Here is a 15,322-nt window from a genome sequence, read left to right on the forward strand (position 1 = left end):
CATTTTAGTATTGCATGTACATTACTCTAACTGCCACAAACAGTTCCCACACTCAAAACTTCTCGCCTTTACCACTTCCTTCCCCACTTCCTACGATGTGCACCTGTTTTCCTCCCTTCCCATAGCCTTTTAGTATTGCTGATTATTGTATTCATCTAACTGCCACCAATGGTTCCCACACTCCGCACTGCTCGCCTTGACTACTCCCTTCACCACTTCCTTCATCTTGGACCTGTTTCCCTCCCTTCCCATAGCCTTTTAGTATTGCTGATTATTGTATTAATCTAACTGCCACCAATGGTTCTTGTTCTTACACTCCACACTGCTCGATTTGACTACTTCCTTCACCACTTCCTACGTCGTAGACCGGTTTCCCTCCCTTCCCATAGCATTTTAGGATTTTAGAAACCTTAATCTAATCGTCATAAACAGTTCCCACACTCCGGACAGCTCGCCTTGACTACTTCCTTCACCACGTCCTACGTCACGGACCTGTTTCCCTCCCTTCCCATAGCATTTTAGGATTGCCCATACCTTTATCTATTTGTCATAAACAGTTCCCACACTCCGGACAGCTCGCCTTGACTACTTCCTCAACACCTTCCTTCGTCGCGGACCTGTTTTCCTTCCTTCCCATAGCTTTTTTAGGATTGCAAATACCTTAATCTAATCGTCATAAACAGTTCCCACACTCCAGACAGCTCGCCTTAACTACTTCCTTCACCACTTCCTACGTCGTGGACCTGTTTTCCTCCCTTCCCAAAGCATTTCAGGATTGCCCATACCCTTATCTAATCGTCATAAACAGTTCCAACACTCCGGACAGCTCGCCTTGACTACTTCCTTCATCACTTCCTACGTCACGGACCTGTTTCCCTCCATTCCCATAGCATTTTAGGATTGCCCATACCCTTATACAATCATCATGAACAGTTCCCACACTCCGGACAGCTCGCCTTGACTACTTCCTTAACACCTTCCTTCGTCACGGACCTGTTTCCCTCCCTTCCCATAGCATTTTAGGATTGCCCATACCCTTATCTAATCGTCATGAACAGTTCCCACGCTCCGGACTACTCGCCTTGACTATTTCCTTCACCACTTCCTACGTCACGGACCTGTTTCCCTCCCTTCCCATAGCATTTTAGGATTGCTCATACCCTTATCTAATCGTCATAAACAGTTCCCACACTCCGGACAGCTCGCCTTGACTACTTCCTCAACACCTTCCTACGTCGCGGACCTGTTTCCCTCCCTTCCCATAGCATTTTTGGATTGCCCATACCCTTATCTAATCGTCATAAACAGATCCCAGACTTCTCACTGCTACCCTTGACTACAATCATAGACAATGTATCGAGTAATCTTCAGTATAATCTTTGCTAAATGGTGTTTTTCCTTTTGTACTGTATTTGTAATTTGCTAGTATACTGTGGGTAGTTGGCTTATTATGAACACATGCTACAACTTCAAGTCTTTTGTTTACTTTTTCCTTGTTATTTAATTCAGCCAACAAGGTTACCTAGCAACCCATAAGACTAATGTTAAAAAAATGTGATTTTCAGTTTCATTTTTCTACGTAATTAGATTTTTGTTGGCTGTTCTAACTGCAGTAAACTCGTTTTTAGGCCAGAATTAAACTATTTACAACATTTGAAGAAAATCGTCGGAACCGTTTTCGAGATCTTTGTGCAAGCAAGCATACATACATACATACATACATACAAGCAAACATTGCTCGTATTAGAGTATAGGATAACTGCCGACTAATATTGTACAGTTCAATTTATTATTCTGAAAGTTGTGAAATTCTAATGATATATATTCATAGGCACCATAACTGTTTACTCCATGAATGAAAGAGCTAAGAGTAAAAGTAGTTCTCTCTGTCTTAAGCAGACAACAAAATTGTTTTTCGTAAAATGTAAACAAATAAAAAGAAGAAGAAGGTAGCTCCTAATGTTATTCTTATGGGACAAATTTAAACATGTTTTTAAGTATTTTATAATTACTACTGAGCGGAATCGTCTAGAATTTTAATGAGGTCTTCCCACTGGTGTCATAATTATTTGTGCAAAATTTGAACGCTATAAGTGCGACGGTTCTTGAGTTTTTGGTGCGAACACACAGACACACACGGACAAGCGGACAACTTTTCTCCGACTCCGCTATACACGATACATAGATTCGTTCACTTCGTTCACTCATCTACAAGCCCCTCCCCCACATCGCTGCTGTAAGCTCCTCCCCCATTTTTTGTCACTGCTCATTAGGACCTTTGGTCAATCTGTATGTTAGAAAAGACCCTCGAACCATTGGCCAATCTGTACGCACGCGCCTCAACGGGTGGCGAGACCTATAGTCAGTCAGTGAAAGTGGTGTATCAGTGATTGTGTAGGGTCAACGGTCAGGTCCGCCCAACGCGATAACGGCCTCGGTGTCCTCTGTACTCAGTCCAACAAGCCACCCCACAACATGCTTCTTAAATAGAGAGAGAGGGGGTGAATTTAGAATGTTGACATTTTGATATCTGTTACACATGTTACAATAAATGATTTGGGTTAAGTGAAAGCAATTCGTATTTGAAAATGATTTGAAAGTTTGTGGAACACTTACACCAACATTTCGAGAAAAGCGCGTATTGTGGGGATGAGTAATTTTTACAAAAATATTATCAAAGTTTTTGTACATGTGAACTAAAATAAATTTTAAAAATAACTGCCTGACTGTCAAAACTCCCGATTCTACAAAAAGATCGTCAGTTGAATATCTAAAGTGTTTTTTAAAAGCAAATTTCAGTAATGTTTTCTGCACTACAAAAACAGGTTGCAAGATAGTTTTGTAAGCACCACCAAAAGCAATAATTCCAAAAGACAACAATGATTGAACATATGCATAGTATGCTATTTTAATTTCTTGCTCTTCGAGAATATCACTAAGTTGCCTAAATGCATAAATATATTTACGTAATTTATTTTTTAGTTATTCAACATGTTCCGACCATTTCATCTTTGAATCAAAAACAATACCAAGATATTTGTATGAATCAACTTTTTCAATTTTGCTACAGAAACAAGAGTTATTGAAATGATTTCCACAGACATGAATAGTTAGGTTATCAAGTTTGTATTCGGTTATCTTGCGTAATGAAATTGGCATAAATTTTGTTTTAGATATATTAAGGGACAATACATTTTGGTCAAGCCATTTTTTTTAGCAAACAGAGGTCTGATTCTGCCTTGTTTTTAACCTCCTCCCAGGATGCTCCGGTTACAAATATTAGAGTATCATCAGCAAATAATGTTAATTTTCCTTCTGTTTGAATTTTAGAAATATTATTAATATAAATTAGGAATAAAACAGGACCAAGGGTCGAACCCTGGACTACACCATACTCCACTGGCAAAACATCGCTTACCACATCACCAAGTGCGACAGTTTGTAGCCTATCAGAGAGGTAGCTGCTGAACCAAGCGAGCGAGGTGTCGCGCACCCCGACAAGCTCAAGTTTACGCAACAATCTACTTCTGTCCACTGAGTCAAAAGCTTTTTTCAAGTCTAAGAAAATTAACATGCTTCGTTTGTTGCCATAAATTGCCTCGTTAATGTATTTATTAATATCAAATAAAGCATCAGATATGTTTTTGTCACTCCTGAAACCATACTGATTTTCACTTAAAATATTGCACTGGTGGAGGTAAAAAACAAGTTGGTCTTTGGCAATTTTCTCTAAAAGCTTAGCAATTACACTTAACAAAGAAATCGGACGATAGTTATTCATGTCTGTGAAATCATTAGATTTGTGCAATGGAATGATCTTGGTCAATTTCAGCTCGTTTGGGAATATACCAGATGTCAGGCTAATATTGACAATGTGCAGAAGAGGAGCACATAGAGAGTGGATGTTTTCTTTAAGAACAAAGGCCGAGATACCATCATGGCCAGGTGCAGACCCTCCGCGCAGACCCTGGACGTAACGTTCTATGTCAGCGTGTGTGACCGTGTTGAATGTAAAATTCGTGTCAAGTGAGAAGTCGGCGTCGTTTACGACTGGAGCCCCAGCTGAATTTATTGAGTTGGCCAATTTAGAACCTACTGATGTGAAAAAGTTATTGAAATCGTTTGCTATTTTAGTCTTAATGTTCGCATTATTCGAAGAACCAGGTAAAACTTTTTCAAATGGGAAATGGTCCTTAGTGCAATTCCTGCCTGATATTTCACTAACTATGCCCCAAAATAATTTTGGATCCCTGTTAGATTCTGAAATTTTACCCCTATAATAATTTTTCTTTGCAATTTTTATGTTTTGATTTAAAGATAGGCGCAGGGCCCTGAATCTATCTAGTAGTAATAAATTAAACGGTTGGGTTTTGATCTTTTTACTTAGCTTGTCTCGTTTTCGAATTAATTTTATGAGATCTACGGTATATTTGTGGCTAACTTTAGGCTGACTTTAATGAGTATTTTCAAGAAACACTTAATAGTAATTTGTAGGAAACTGTATTCTCTATCAGAATATCACCTTCCACTTTGGTCGATTTCCTCACCATTTCAAAGTTATTTGCAACCTCCCAATTTATAGTGGTGAGAAAATACTAAATTAAATACTTTGTTGTTAAACGTTGTACAATTAAATCTACAGTTCTAATGAACCAATTTTATTAATTAATAGGTCATTGGAAAGCCTAATTTGTGTAGATTTTCAAATAATTATGAAAGTTTGATTTTTTATTAAAGATTTACTATGAGAAACCCGTCAAAGTCGACAGTTACTGTTGAGGTTGCAAGCAAGATCGTTTGACTATAAATCGATGGTAAATAACTGAACAATTTTTTGATATTTTTTTGAAATTTTTTGAACAATTCGGGTTGTTTGTGATTTAGCTGTGTGCTTCACTATTTTTCAGTTACCACTAAAGCTGGTATTTCACTTAAGGTTCTTAGGTCAAAACAAATAGAATAACGTAATTAGAGTTTTAAGTAAATATATCTAAAACTAAATTCCATATCCAAGATAATCAAAGTTATATTTTCTGATTGAGCGATACAGTATCTTGAACTTAACTGATTAAAACTACCAATATCTCAAGTGAAAGCCTTTAAAGTATTTTAAGACCAAGACATATAAAATAACTTAAATAAAAATAGAGTTACGTATCATTGATTGCAGATAAGTACTAGAACGATTGTAATTATTGTTGATTCGTAATTCAGCAGTGTGCTTTAGGTAGTCCGATCTTAATAATCAATAGCTCAAATGAAAGCTGGTATTTCACTTAAGGTTTTTAGACCAAAACATATAGGGTAATGTAATTAGAACTGCTTGAATACATCTTTAATTGAAGTGAAAAATAAAAAAAAAACTAATTTACATTTTTTCGTCGAATAATACATTATTAATGATAATGCTTGATGACAAATATGTGCTTGCATAGCTTTATTTCAAGACCAAAACTATGAAAATCGGGCGGGTAGAAGAGCCAAACGTTGTCGTCGTCACTGTACGTGATTCACAATAATTAATAGTGATATCACGGACGATATTAAATTAAGAAATAACAAAATGCTAGATAAAATTTAGCAGAATAAAACTGAGCTTGTGTTCTTTACTAAACAAAGCAACAAACTAAACTTTATTTACATTTTGAAAACAAATTAACACATGACTATAAATTTTAATATTGACAAACAGTATTTTAGAAATAATTCAAAACCAGACCTTCAGCAAAGGTTATTTTAAATAGATATTGATGTTTTAAAACCAGTTAGGCATAATACGACAACGTACTCGTAAAAAACGTACTCGAAAAAATAAATTTAACTCCCATAAGAAATGTACAGGGAGGCAGTTTGTGCATAGCTCGAAATATCGTCAAAATGAATGCCGATGCTTGATGGCAAATCTGTGGTACAAGTAAGCAATAATATAATCATACGAATCATGTGTTAATAATTCAACAGCTTATTGTTATATTGTTATCTAATTGATTTTTATTTGATTAAATGTTGTTGTTAACAATTTGCATTTGTGTTTAAAGTGTGTTCCTTATGTTAAGTGTGTGATTCTAATGTTATGTGCTTAATCTGTACCATTAATGTTAGTGAGTAAAATGTTGTATGGCTTTCCTAACCATTATTTTACTAGAGACAGTTGTATTTAACCACAACGGGCACTGTTGCTAGTTAATATATAAAAACACTTTTCTCTTTTCATGCAGCAGCAAACCTAAGTCCTCGTTGTACTCTATTGTTACTTGAGTAGGGATTAAATACGACTTGTTTATATTTATATTTCAGTAAAAGTCCAATCACACAATTCGAAATTACCATAATCTATTATACTGTTATACTGTTTGCTGTACCAGTAACTTTTAGCCATTTACCCATATAACTATTTTTAGAACAACTCACACGCAATCAAAAGCAGTAATATTACAGGTGATTTTACAAGACTAAAAGTATTTTACGGAACATAATTTTACAGGATTCTAAAATTAAATTTACAATCCTGTAAAATTATGTTTCATAATATTAACTTTTATAAAAAAAAACAACCGACTTCAAATGCTCTAAAAGGAATGAAATCAGTTTTTAATAAAGTGAACTTAAGTAATATTAAAGTTAACGTATTTCAAGTCGGCGCGGCCTTATAATGATTTTTAACACAACGTAGTCTTAATTTAAAGAGGATGTTCACATTGTAGGCGATTATCTATAACTTAAGGTGTTATTCTTCATGTTTTTTTTTTTAGTTGTGCAATGGGTGTTATTTTATAATTGTAATCCATCATCGGCAGGTACTTTCATAACGGGTTTTTAAATAAGATATTAAAAACAAAACTGTTCATACGATTGTATATATTTATGTTATCCAGCTATGTTATTTGTGTTGTTTTATTGATTTTCAAATACACTCCCTAACTTTTCATTTATTTATATTTGTTGTGGAGATTCTTGTTTTTGTGTAACTTGAAATATGTGAGCTTGAATATTAGTATACAATATTAGTATTAGTATTAGTATTGAATATTAGTATTAGTATATTAGTATAGCTTGAATAAAAGTATACTCTATTTAAAAGATTTCATTCTTTTTAGAGCGTTTGAAGTCAGTTGTTTTTTTAATTAATTATTTAATTATTTTTAGTGACTGTATAATTTGTTATACGGTACTTAAGGTTTTTTGAAAAGCAAATTGTTTGGACCGATCAAAAACGCCACAGAACAGTTATTATTTTAAAACTGCTCAAGTCACCTGTTCAGGTTACAAAATCAATGGTTATAAAAATGCACATTTTAATGTTTTGGTAAAATTGTTGTTGAATTGGAATTTTCAGAAATGAAACTTTTGCTCAATGGCAAGAAATAGTTTATTAATCAATATGAAGCAACTGTTTCATGAAGAACTAACTGTCTGTAGCTTCATTTAAACGGTTTAAACTAACAGGTGTAGGAATATTATTATTATTTAATTTGAGGTTTTCAGCATTTTCACAGAAACAAATATTACACTTAATCATATTGTTATATATGGTACCAAAGGGAAACTCTTCTGGCTATTTTGGGGGTGGAACCACGCTTATCGGTGAAAGAATCACAGAGAAATTGGTGAACATCCATAGAAAAAAAACATTGCCACAAACAAATTGAGAACCTCCTCCTTTTGTTGGTAGTGGGAAGTCGGTTAAATGCAACGATCACACAAGATGGAGCATGTTGGCCGCGACGTGAAGCTAGTATCTTTCACTAATCTACAACAAGATGGAGCATGTTGGCCGCGACGTGAAGCTAGTATCTTTCACTAATCTACAACAAGATGGAGCATGTTGGCCGCGACGTGAAGCTAGTATCTTTCACTAATCTACAACAAGATGGAGCATGTTGGCCGCGACGTGAAGCTAGTATCTTTCACTAATCTACAACAAGATGGAGCATGTTGGCCGCGACGTGAAGCTAGTATCTTTCACTAATCTACAACAAGATGGAGCATGTTGGCCGCGACGTGAAGCTAGTATCTTTCACTAATCTACAACAAGATGGAGCATGTTGGCCGCGACGTGAAGCTAGTATCTTTCACTAATCTACAACAAGATGGAGCATGTTGGCCGCGACGTGAAGCTAGTATCTTTCACTAATCTACAACAAGATGGAGCATGTTGGCCGCGACGTGAAGCTAGTATCTTTCACTAATCTACAACAAGATGGAGCATGTTGGCCGCGACGTGAAGCTAGTATCTTTCACTAATCTACAACAAGGTGGTGTCTGCCGGCTGTTATGAGCCCTAATAGCACGCGCAACTAATTATATGTTAGTTTATATCAATGATATCCGTGACAATACGCCTTTGTACTATAAACATTTCTATTAATAACACAACGACCTTCAAAATACGCTTTTTATAGCGTTTACCGTTTCTTAGAAAAAGTTAGTTTACATAATTAACAACAAAGACTTTTTGGGCGAAAGAAAATTTCTGAAAAGCTACAAATTAATTGATAATATATGTATCTATATCGTATTAAATTTTGATTAAGTTCTGGCGTTTGGTTTACAATGTACGAATTTTCAAAGTCAGAAGATACTTAGTTTCTTAAACTCTTTATACAACTCTCCTTTATATTCTGACTGTCATATTAATTTTTGTGAACAAGCTAAACAATATCAATTTTTAGATAAATACAAAAAAGAAAACGTAGAACATTTATATGTACTCCGTGGTTTTCTAATTAGTTTAGTAACTTTTCTGTAAAGCTCTAAACTTGAGTATCTAAACTGTATTACAATCAATTTAGAACAAACAACCCTACAACCTGGAGCGCCTGTCAGATTTGGCTTGTCTGCCGCTTCGGCCATAGAAGGTCTGTCAAAAATATTTTTCCACCACAGCCATCTGTATCGTCCCGGAATCTTGTATGGTACTATATAAAAGTCCTTCAGACCTGATTATAATATAGATATATGTACTAGGTGGCGTTCGCAGAGGCATCCACAAAATTGAGCGGAGTCATCAAGGGTTCATATTATATTGTTTTTGTCATACTGCAGTAAAAACAGTCGTTTTTAATGCATGCGTTGCGGGGCATTTTTACTCTTAAGGGAGTAAAAATCGTTTTTAGCCTCTATGGAGTAAAAATCAGCTGTTGTCAACTCAGTTGTAAGCCTAAATTTCTACTGTAAACGATTGCATGTATCGAAAATATGTATCGATTCGTGCTTCGTAATCATGTTAACCTACAGTCTACAGTCTCTTCCCATAGCGTTTTAGCATTGTAGATACATTAATCCATTCCCACACTCAACACTGCTCACCTTTACTACTTCCTTCACCACCCACTACGTCGTGGACCTGTTTCCCGCTCTTCCCATAGCATTTTAGGATTGCAGATACATTAATGTAATTGCCAATTACAGTTCCCCCACTCTGCACTGCCAGCCTCTACTACTTCCTTCACCACTTCCTACGTCGTGGGGCCTGTTTCCTTCCCTTCTCATAGCATTTTAGGATTGAAGATACATTAATCTAACTGCCACAGACGGTTCTCACAATATGCTACCTAAGCTACTTCCTACATCGTGGACTTGTTTTCATCACTTTCCATAGCATTTTAGTATTTTTGATACGTTAATCTAATTGCCACAAACATTCCCCACACTCAGCACTGCTAGCCTTTAATACTTCTTTCACCACTTTCTATGTCATGGGCATGCTCCCATCCCTTCTCATAGCATTTCAGCATTGCAGATACATTAATCTAGCTGCTACAAACGGTTTCCAGTTCCCACACTCCACACTGCTCACCTTACTACTTCCTTCACCTCTTCTTACGTCGCGGACCTGTTTCCCTCTCTTCTCATAGAATTTTAAGATTGTAGATACCTTAATCTAATCGTCATAAACAGTCTCAACACTCCGGACAGTTCGCCTTGACTACTTCCTTCACCACTTCCTACGTCTCGGACCTGTTTCCCTCCCTTCCCATAGCATTTTAGGATTGCAGATACCTTAATCTAATCTGCATTAACAGTTCCCACACTCCGGACTGCTCGCATTTACTACTTCCTTCACCACTTCCTACGTCACGGACCTGTTTCCCTCCCTTCCCATAGCATTTTTAGATTTCAGATACCTTAATCTAATCGTCATAAAAAGTTCCCACACTCCAGACTGCTCGCCTTTATTACTTCCTTCACCACTTCCTACGTCACGGACCTGTTTACCTCCCTTCACTCAGCCGTTTAGGAGAAGTTTGCGTATTACGAAATGCATAAGAGTCGACGTATAAGAGCTTCGCTCGCTCCGCTCAATTACAAATCAATTTGAGCAATCATGACTTTCCCTTCGGACATTGCTACTTGCCCTATTTGTGGGAAGAAAGTATTAGATAGTGAGAAAGGAATTATTTTTGTGAAAAAGCTTGTGGTCGTTGGTTCCATGCTGGGTGTGTTGCGTTATCTGATGCTGAATATCAAAAGCTCTCCAATGATAGCCGCAAGAAATCTTTTTGCAATCGAACTGATTGCGTCCCCGCTGATCGCCACCCAACCCATCTTCTCTTACTAAAGCTGGATAATCTATCAAGCCAGATGTCTGACGTCCTTTCTAAGCTAAGTGAATTCTCTTCAGTTCCTTCAGATATTACTGATATAAAAACCGGCCTAAGCCATGTAACTGATAAACTAGCACTGCTTGAGCCCCTCATTGTTGAAGCTGAAACCCGTTTGTCAGTGGTTGAAGATAAGCTGAGCTCACTGTCCTCTAGACCCTTGAACGTTGAGAACATTGTTGAGGAAGTACAAGATCAGGAGCGTCACTCTTTCAATGTTATCCTGCACGGAATACCCGAAAGCAAGAGTAGGGTTACAGCCGAAAAGATAAAACATGATCATGACGTTATCAGTGCAATAATGGAAGCTCTATGCGACCCTAACTGTGGTAGACGTTGCAAGCTTTTTCGTATTGGGAGCTCCTATCAAGAGAAGGCCAGACCTTTAAAAGTAATATTCAAAAACAAAACTGACGTCTCTGAACTATTCAACAACTTTGATGCAAATAATCTGCTTAATATTGACAATGATTTCTACAAGGATGCGTCTATCTCGAGGGATAGAACTGTGTTGGAGAGGGAGCAACTCCGCAAGTTGCGGGACGAACTCAAGAGGAGAACTGAAGCTGGTGAACAGGGACTTGCCATAAAATATAAAGGCGGAGTACCTAAAATTATCGCTAAACCGGCCCAAAAAAACGTTTAAGTCACCAGCAAGATAGTTTGTTGGTTTATTATCAAATGTAAGAGGAATCCGCAGTAAGATTACTAAACTCAAGGAAGCTATGTCTGTCTGCATCTATCATATTGTGGTTCTTATTGAGGCCAATCTCTACCCAAACATCCATACCTCCGAACTTGGGTTCTCCAATTACAACGTCTATAGGAAGGATTGATCACCAACTATGAGCCATAAGTTGAGTGGAGGTGGTGTCCTTATTGCTGTGAAATCCCACATAAAATCTTCTCGTATCTATACCTCTAATGAAAATGTAGAATGCGTGTTTACACAAATTGATTGTCCTAACTCGCCTTATATTGATAGGAGGTGTTTATATCCATCCCCAGCAACCTCTGATCTTTACCTGGGATTTTGCGAGGCAGTTGACGAAGTCATGCTATCTGTCTCCAACGATCTCTCTTCTCTATACCTTATGGGCGACTTCAACCTTCCGGATGCCAAATGGTCCCTGGAGAGTTAAATTATTAATCCTAGCAGATCCCAGCAAGAACTCATAGATCTTGTGACATCTTATCAGCTGAAACAAACTAATACCATCCTGAACTCCAGGTGCGTGCTGCTTGATTTGGTGTTCACCTCGTCAACCAACTCAACTGTTGAGGCTGCGCAAGACATTTTACTTCCTGTTGAAGAGGCTCACCCTCCACTTACTTTTGTAGTCAAAAAATGCATGGATAGTACTCACAATGTTTCTGGTTTCGTCCCGGACTTCAGGCGGTGTGATGTCGAGGCTGTCTACATTGAACTCAGTAGAGAGCTTTGGAACCACTTACTACAATATTATTGATATAAACAGCTTCTTTGACTCATTTGTCTCCACTATTCGTGAAATCATCCTAAGGCATACACCTATGAAGAGACTTGGTCCATCAAAATTTCCTTACTGGTTCGATAGCCAATTGAAACAACTCACAATCATGAAGAAGGCCATGCATTCCAAATTTAAAGCCTCTCAATCACTGCATGACTACGAAGAGTTTTCCCGTGTTCGTCGCCTTTGTAAAACCTTAAGCAGAGATTGCTATGCACAATACAATGATCGAGTTAATAACTCTATTCCACTTAACTTAAGGTCTTTTTTGGCTTTGTAAACAGCCTTAAATCAAATAGTAGCAGCTTTGATTGTTTCAACTACCACGGTGAGTAGGCCGAACGTCCTGAAGATATTTCAAACCTTTTTGGAGTTTACTTTTCATCAGTTTACCAGCAGACTCCTCCAGTTTACGATTTCAAAACTCAACTGAATTTGAACTCCTGCAGCCTAAGTTGTAATGATGTTCAAAAGAAGGTGGCATCTCTCGATCCTTACAAGGGAACGGGGCCTGACCTAATACCTCCATCTGTACTAAAGTACTGTAATATGCTACTGGCTCTTCAATTGACGCACATCTTCAATCTTTTACTTCAAGAAGGAATCTTTCCGGATACATTAAAAACCAGCTTTGTCGTCCCCATTCCCAAAGTCCAAAACTCTTCCGATGTAAGTGACTTCAGGCCGATTGTCATTCAACCCACCCTGGGGAAGGTATTTAAAAGTCTCGTTTTAGACCAAATAAAGCCCCTTTTTGACAACCTCCTCTCAACTCACCAGCATGGGTTCTCGACTGGCAGGTCAACCTCGTCCAACCAAGTAATCTACCTGAATTTCCTAGTTTCCAATGTGTCGATGGGACAACCACCAGATACTACTTTCCAAAATGGCTGGTTATGGAGTCACTGGACAACTCTTGAAATGGTTCCGCTCATACTTGGATAACCGGGAACTTATTGTAAAGTTTCAACAATCATGTCTAAACCCTTCACTGCAACATCTGGCGTCCCTCAAGGCTTACACATGGGTCCATTTCTGTTCTCATTATATCGTAATGACATCATAGAACTCATTGATGTGGATAAACTGTTATTTGCTGATGATATTAAGATTTTTACGGCCATTTCTTCCATTGAAGATTGTACAACACTCCAGAACTGCCTCAGGAGGATATGCGACTGGTGTGTCTCAAACGATATGAGTCTCAACATCGAACATCAAGAAATGTATTACAATCACCTTTAGCCATAGCAAGAGACCTATTATCTTCAACTATACCATCAATGGCAGTGATATTCCTAGGAGGACCTCAGTTCGTGACCTCGGGGCATATAACTACCTCGGGGTGGTGTTCTCATCAAACCTCACATTTCTTGACCATATGGAGTTGGTTTGTGGCAAGGCATCAAGGGCACTGGGCTTTATTATTCGAACCTTTAGACATGGTCTCAGCATCACAGCTCTGAGGTATCTCTTCATCTGCCTAGTTTGCTCAGTACTTGAATATTGCAGCATTGTGTGGGCTCCCTATGCACTTGGACAAATCGACCACCTACAGAAAATCCAAAGAAGGTTTCTTCGAGTTGTTGGACTCAAGATGGGTTATAACTACGCAACAATTCCCATCAGCGACATCGAAATTCAATTGGGACTACAATCTCTACATTTGAGAAGAGAATTAGCTGATGTTTCTTTTCTCGTAAATCTTTTAAATGATGATGTTGTATGCCCTGAGCTACTTGGTCAGATCAACTTTCGAGTTCCGGGAGGAACTCGCTCAAGGAACCTCTTCGCTATTCAAGCCTATGCCAACAACTATGAGCACAACAGTGTGATCCCCCATCTCCATAGGATTGGGAACCTCCTGTCTCCTCACATCGACCTTTGGAACACCTCAGTTGTGACCGCCAAAAAAATCTACATAAATCTGAAAGGACACCATCGTTAACTGCATTCACTGCCTGTATTATTGTCCGTATTTGTTTATTGTATGTTATTGTCTGAATTCTATTGAGCGTTTTTTATTGCCTGTTACTCTATTGCCTCTGTATTTTATTGCCTGTTGTTCTATAGCTTCTGTATTTTTATTGTCTGTTATTTTTTGCATGTATTTTATTGCCTGTTATTGCTTGCCGTATTGTATTATAACCTGTTGTTTATAACCTGTCATTATAGCTTTTCATTGCCTGTTATTGCTTGCCGTATTTATAGCTTGTATTTATAGCCTGTTATTTTTAGTCTTTCGTTGTCTGTATTGATTGTTGTTTTTTGTCTGCATTGCCTGTTATTATTGTTTGTTGTTTTTCCTTGAATATCATACTTAGTTTTTTCAAGTTCAGTTTTGTTTGATATTAATTGCATTAGAAATGTAGTTTCGTTGTAAACTATGCCATCTTGTAATTGATTATGCTAATTACTATTGTATAGATGGTGTTACCATGAATAAATAAATAAATAAATTACAAGTGAGGTTGTAGGCAGAATCTGTCCACATGACGCCACGTGGTGCGGCGGGTATCCCCTATATTACAATTTAAATTACAACCAAACTACACCAGCTAAAATAAAAATTTTTAAAAATATGATCCAAAAATTTCAACTCTTTAGCTACACATTACCAGTTATAAATTAACATTACTATTTTATTTCAGAAACAAAGGGATAAACATGTAAATATAACACAACAAACTAAATAATTATAACATATTTATTTATTGAATGTTTGTTTACTAGTTTACAATAGCTTCTCTGACCGCTCGAGCTCCAGCCGACAGCAGCTGATGGATCAACGACGATCAAGTGGGCAGGGATGACGTCAGGTTGCCGGAAAAGGAAGTGAATGTTGGTGGAAACATCTGGGTTTAAAGTTCTAGATCATTCCATGGTCTCCATAGCAACCAAATCGGGTATAAATACAGCAGTCCACGGACCAGTCTTCACTAGTGAGTGAGTTGACAGTCAGTCACTCAGACAGGCACTGCGGGTGTAAACCATTTGTCAGGCGTAAACAAAAACAATAATTAATTGTAATTTAATTTGTATTTGTGAAAGGAAAATAAAAGAAAAAGGTCAGTCCCAATTGTGTTCTCATTTGAAATAGTAATAAGGTAATTAGATAGGTAAGTAGGATAGAAATTATAATACACACAAAGCATTTGTCAGGCCCCGGCAGACTGCTGGTGCTGCGGCTTAACAAACACTCACGCACATTCGGTTGTAGTCTGA

At 37.5% G+C, this 15,322-nt stretch overlaps 1 protein-coding gene across 1 annotated transcript; it reads left to right on the top strand.

Moving 5' to 3' along the window:
• Nucleotides 1-12,983: 12,983 nt before the first annotated feature.
• LOC128996239 (uncharacterized) lies at nucleotides 12,984-14,045 on the top strand. The gene is made up of 2 exons (XM_054421405.1): nucleotides 12,984-13,148; nucleotides 13,320-14,045. The coding sequence occupies exons 1-2, from the start codon at nucleotides 12,984-12,986 to the stop codon at nucleotides 14,043-14,045; spliced, it is 891 nt and encodes a 296-aa protein (XP_054277380.1).
• The last annotated feature ends 1,277 nt before the right edge of the window (nucleotides 14,046-15,322 follow it).

This window comes from Macrosteles quadrilineatus, unplaced genomic scaffold (genome assembly GCF_028750875.1).
Source record: "Macrosteles quadrilineatus isolate MER2022 unplaced genomic scaffold, UCM_ALF_1.0 Scaffold_1__1_contigs__length_201487025, whole genome shotgun sequence".
Classification (NCBI taxonomy): Eukaryota; Metazoa; Arthropoda; class Insecta; order Hemiptera; family Cicadellidae; genus Macrosteles; species Macrosteles quadrilineatus.

Excerpts from the sequence above, each read along its gene's own strand:
- LOC128996239 (XM_054421405.1), top strand. The coding sequence starts at position 12,984 with ATGGCTGGTTATGGAGTCACTGGACAACTCTTGAAATGGTTCCGCTCA. Across the intron at positions 13,149-13,319 it reads ATTTCTGTTCTCATTATATC|AAATGTATTACAATCACCTT; the intron begins GTAATGACATCA and ends TCGAACATCAAG.